This window comes from Pteropus vampyrus, unplaced genomic scaffold, assembly GCF_000151845.1.
Source record: "Pteropus vampyrus isolate Shadow unplaced genomic scaffold, Pvam_2.0 Scaffold267, whole genome shotgun sequence".
In the NCBI taxonomy this organism is placed as follows: Eukaryota; Metazoa; Chordata; class Mammalia; order Chiroptera; family Pteropodidae; genus Pteropus; species Pteropus vampyrus.
Window position 1 is genome coordinate 261,602 of NW_011889048.1, and position 3,950 is coordinate 265,551.

The 3,950-nt window shown below is 64.1% G+C and overlaps 1 protein-coding gene across 1 annotated transcript in view; it reads left to right on the forward strand.

Moving 5' to 3' along the window:
- Window positions 1-6: 6 nt before the first annotated feature.
- STK11 (serine/threonine kinase 11) overlaps window positions 7-3,950 on the forward strand; it is a 19,123-nt gene continuing 15,179 nt past the window's right edge. Inside the window, 1 exon segment of the mRNA XM_011375187.2 lies at window positions 7-899. Within this exon segment, the coding sequence (XP_011373489.1) occupies window positions 610-899 (290 nt within the window). The 5' untranslated portion in view covers window positions 7-609.

Consider the following 3,950-nt stretch of genomic DNA (forward strand, 5'->3'; position numbering starts at 1 on the left):
GACCGCGCGACGCACGCCCGGGGCCGGCGGCAGCGGACTGAGCCGGAAAGGCACCTGCCGCTTCTCGGGACGCCCAGGACGGCGGGGCCGCCGGCAGACGCCCCGGCTCCCAGCGAAGCTCTTCTGCCCAGTTTTGGGGGTCCCGGGGACGGCCGGCCGCCGCGGGACTCCGGGCGCGCACCGTGGTCGGCCGGGAATGGACGGCCCGGAGAAGACTTGGCTTTGCCGCGTCCGTGTTTGTCCGAGGGTCTAAAGTCCCTGGAGGATGACCTAGCAGTTCGCAGCCCCACCGGCCTCTCCAGGGCCCCCGTGGACGCGCCGGCCCGACCCGGAGCTGCCAAGCCGGGTGGCGCCCAAACTTGTGACGCTGCGCACCGTCGGGTACCCGGGCCTCGGATCAGGCACGCCTCTTGAACTCACGTTTAGTACAATCTCTTCTTTTCAGAAAAAGGGTTTTCCCCTCCTTTTTTTTTTTTTTTTTCCTTGCATTTCTGTTGACTTTCTTTTGGAGAAGGGAATTTGGGGGAGACAAGAAGAACCGCTCACCGGGGAATTCATAAAGGGGATAAGGGACCGCCGGCGGCGGGAGTCGGAGGCTTCGGGTCCAGGATGGATGTGGCGGACCCGCAGCAGCTGGGCATGTTTACAGAGGGCGAGCTGATGTCGGTGGGCATGGACACGTTCATCCACCGAATCGACTCCACCGAGGTCATCTACCAGCCCCGCCGCAAGCGGGCCAAGCTCATTGGCAAGTACCTCATGGGGGACCTGCTGGGGGAGGGGTCCTACGGGAAAGTGAAGGAGGTGCTGGACTCGGAGACGCTGTGCCGGAGAGCCGTCAAAATCCTCAAGAAGAAGAAGTTGCGCAGGATCCCCAATGGGGAGGCCAATGTGAAGAAGTAAGTGTGGGCTGTGGGGGGCGGGCAGTGTCGTCCTCCCTCCCTCCTTCCCTCCCTTCTTTTCTGTTTTTCTCTGAACCGGAGCTGATCAGCTGGCTCCTGTGTGCTCCTCGCTGGGGAGTGTGTGGTTGGAACCTGTTTTAAGTACTTTTGCGAAGTCAGCTAGCTCTTTGGAGCTGGGCGTTGGTGCTTTTGGGTTCTCGGGCACCAGTGTCAAAGCCCTCCTCCACAGGGGTGCGCCCCGCTCCCCCCCCCCCGCCCCGGCTCGCCCTCCCGGCTGGCCAAAGAACTTAGGTGTCCCGTGGAGCCAGTCGGTGCTTGTTTGGCCCTGAGTTTCTGCCCGGAAATGACCCTGGCGGCCGGCAGGTCTTCCGCCCAGCCAGCGGCCGGTACCAGCGCCAGGCGAAACACGATTTGTGTGTCCTGTTGGAGGAGAACCCTGCGGTTGCCAAAAGCAATTGTTTGCACTGGCTTATCAGGCCGCGGGGGGGTGGGGGGGGTTCGGCCATTCCTGCAGCCTGGGCTGTGACCTGCACAACCCTGACTGCAGGCCTTGGCGGCTCCCAGAGAGGGGCAGCTTGTGTCCTGGCGAACTTTCTCCACAAACTTCTTCCTGTGCCGCCCGCTCCTGCACTCCTCGGAGGGGCTGGGGTCTGCGTGATGGGCGCCCTGCCACCTTCCTCTTGCTGGTCTCAGGATGGGGGCGCCCCTCCTTTTGCTGCCCGGTGTGGGACCTCGCCCTGCCCACACCCGCACTCCTCCCAGCCTCTAGATTCCCAGGAGGGCTTTATCTAAGGGGCCAGGCGCAGGACTGACTGTGACCTTGGACAGCCAAGTGCCTGCCAAGCCCGTCCTGGGAGCTGTTCACTGGCTCTGCCTTCACCTCCCTCCTCCCCGCCGGAGGGCGAGCTGAGCCCTTTGCACTTGCGCTGGGACCTCCTGGGATGTGAAGTGGGCGGAGCGGAGAACTGGGGCCCAACCGCCTGGGCTTCAGCAGGTGGGCCTCGCGGTGGGCAGGGCAGTGGGCAGGGCCGGTGGCATAGGGAGGCCTTCTTACAGCTCATCTGCCAATACTGGGAGAGGCCTGGCTGGTGCCCTAGGGCCAGTTGGTCAGTGCCCTAGGCCAGTCTCTCCACCTGTGAGGTGGGGGATACAGGGCGGGGGGCAGGGGGGACTGGGGCCCTGAGGAGCAGCTGCCCTCCTGAGGGCCAAGTGACCCTCACCTTCAAGTTAGAAAGCCCCACTTGACTGCCGGTCTCTAAGTCAGGTTTCTACATAAGCCAGGAGCGCATGGGGTCGATATGGTTCTCGGGCTGCCCCCACTGCGGGTGGGTACAGCGTGCTCCTGCATCGGGGGTGCTGCCCCCGGAAATCAACCCTGTGCCCCGGCTCCTCTCAGGGCTCACCCCCAGCTCCTGGAACAGGCTCCAGTCTCGCTTGGCTGAGAGTGGGCACCAGTCCGTCGGCGGTTCTGGTGCTGGTCCCGTGACGCCATGCTGCCATGCACGCCAGGCCCCCGCCTTTCAGGAGCAGCCCCCGAGGTAGCCCCAGAGTCCCATCCAAGAGTCTGAATTCCAGCACCGGTCTATCTGTGTAGCTAGTCAGCCAAGACCCCCTGCTGGCTGTCCTGGGGGGCCTCTGGGCATAGTTTCTACCAGAGCACTGACTGGTGGCAGCAAACGAGCAGGTCCCAGAAGGTCGCAGAGCATGCCGTGACAGAGTGGTGTCGGGTGGGCGAGGGCCCCCTTCGCTAGCTGGTAGTGTCCCTGTAAGGAAGGCACCCATGCTTGAGGCGCAGTTTGCACACGCCAAGGTCAAGTTAGAGGGCATTTCATCACTGAGAGCGTTTTCATGCTCCGCTGGAGACACAAATGGCCAGACCTGGCTAGAGGGCCACAGAGCGCTGGCGTAGGGCTCCTGGTTTCCTGACGGATCAGCAAAGGTCCCAGGAGCCTGCAGAGATGCACGGTGTACGATGTGAGGGCCGCATGAAGCTGGGTCCCTCGGTGTCCCTGGAGGGAGACCGAGGCGAGAGAGGCCAGTGGCCGGCGGTCCACAGCCAGCCAGACAGCAGCAGCCCGCGCCCGATTTCAGCTCCAGCTCACGCCTGGACCTGTGTGTGGGGGCCCCCCGTCCAGGTGCCCCTTGGGGTGCAGGGCTGGCCCTGAACTGTCCCGTCCACCCGGGTTCGCAGGCGAGGTCGGGACCGCCGCACCTCCCGAAGTCCCAGGGGAGATGGGGTGGGCCCGCCCTGCACGGGGCCCTGGTGCCGAGGGGAAGCGGCGTTGGCTCCCGGGTGCAGCACCGCCAGCCGCCCCGACGGTGTCGCCATCCCCCATGCAAGCTGCATTCGGCCCCGGGAGGACCCTAAAGGTCCCTGTAAAAAATAAGTCACGTCTTTGTCTTTTTCGCATGGGCAGTGAAAACGCACATGTCCAGGCTGTGACAGGCGCCTGGTGGGCTTGCCCCCACGCCCCACTCCCTGGTATGGGGGACAGCGGGGCTCCCTCCCAGGCGGGCTTGCTTTGGGGTACAGGGGCTGAGTGGCTCCAGCCCTGCTGGCTGCGCTCAGGCCACAGGGCAGCTGCTCAGACACCGCAGCTCGAACTTGGGGAGCCCTTGGTGGCACCGCATGGAGATCTTCGCGGTGTTTGGTTTTCTGTTTTTTTCATCGACCGTTTAGAAACGTGAAAAGAGTTTTTCTCTCGCTCGGGGGCGGCCTGTCCCGCAGCCTGAGCGCACCTGTCTTTTTGTCCCATGGGGGCTCTGACCCGCCCTGTGCTGCGGACGTGTCTGCTGTGTCGGTGAGTTACTGTGTGCCACTGGGCGTGCTGAGCCCAAGGGCGTCTGGAGGGCACCACGCCGGAGTGGAGTTTCTGGGTCAGAGGGAGCGTGCGTGCGTTTGACATCGTCCGTGCAGGCCTCTGGCTCCCCAGCCTGTGCGCCGGTGTTGACAGCAGCTGTGTCCCCACCACCCCTTCCCCATTAGGCTGGTGTCATGCCCGCCGTCTGTGTCTGGGAAGCGACGCAGTATGATGTGCTTGGCCACCC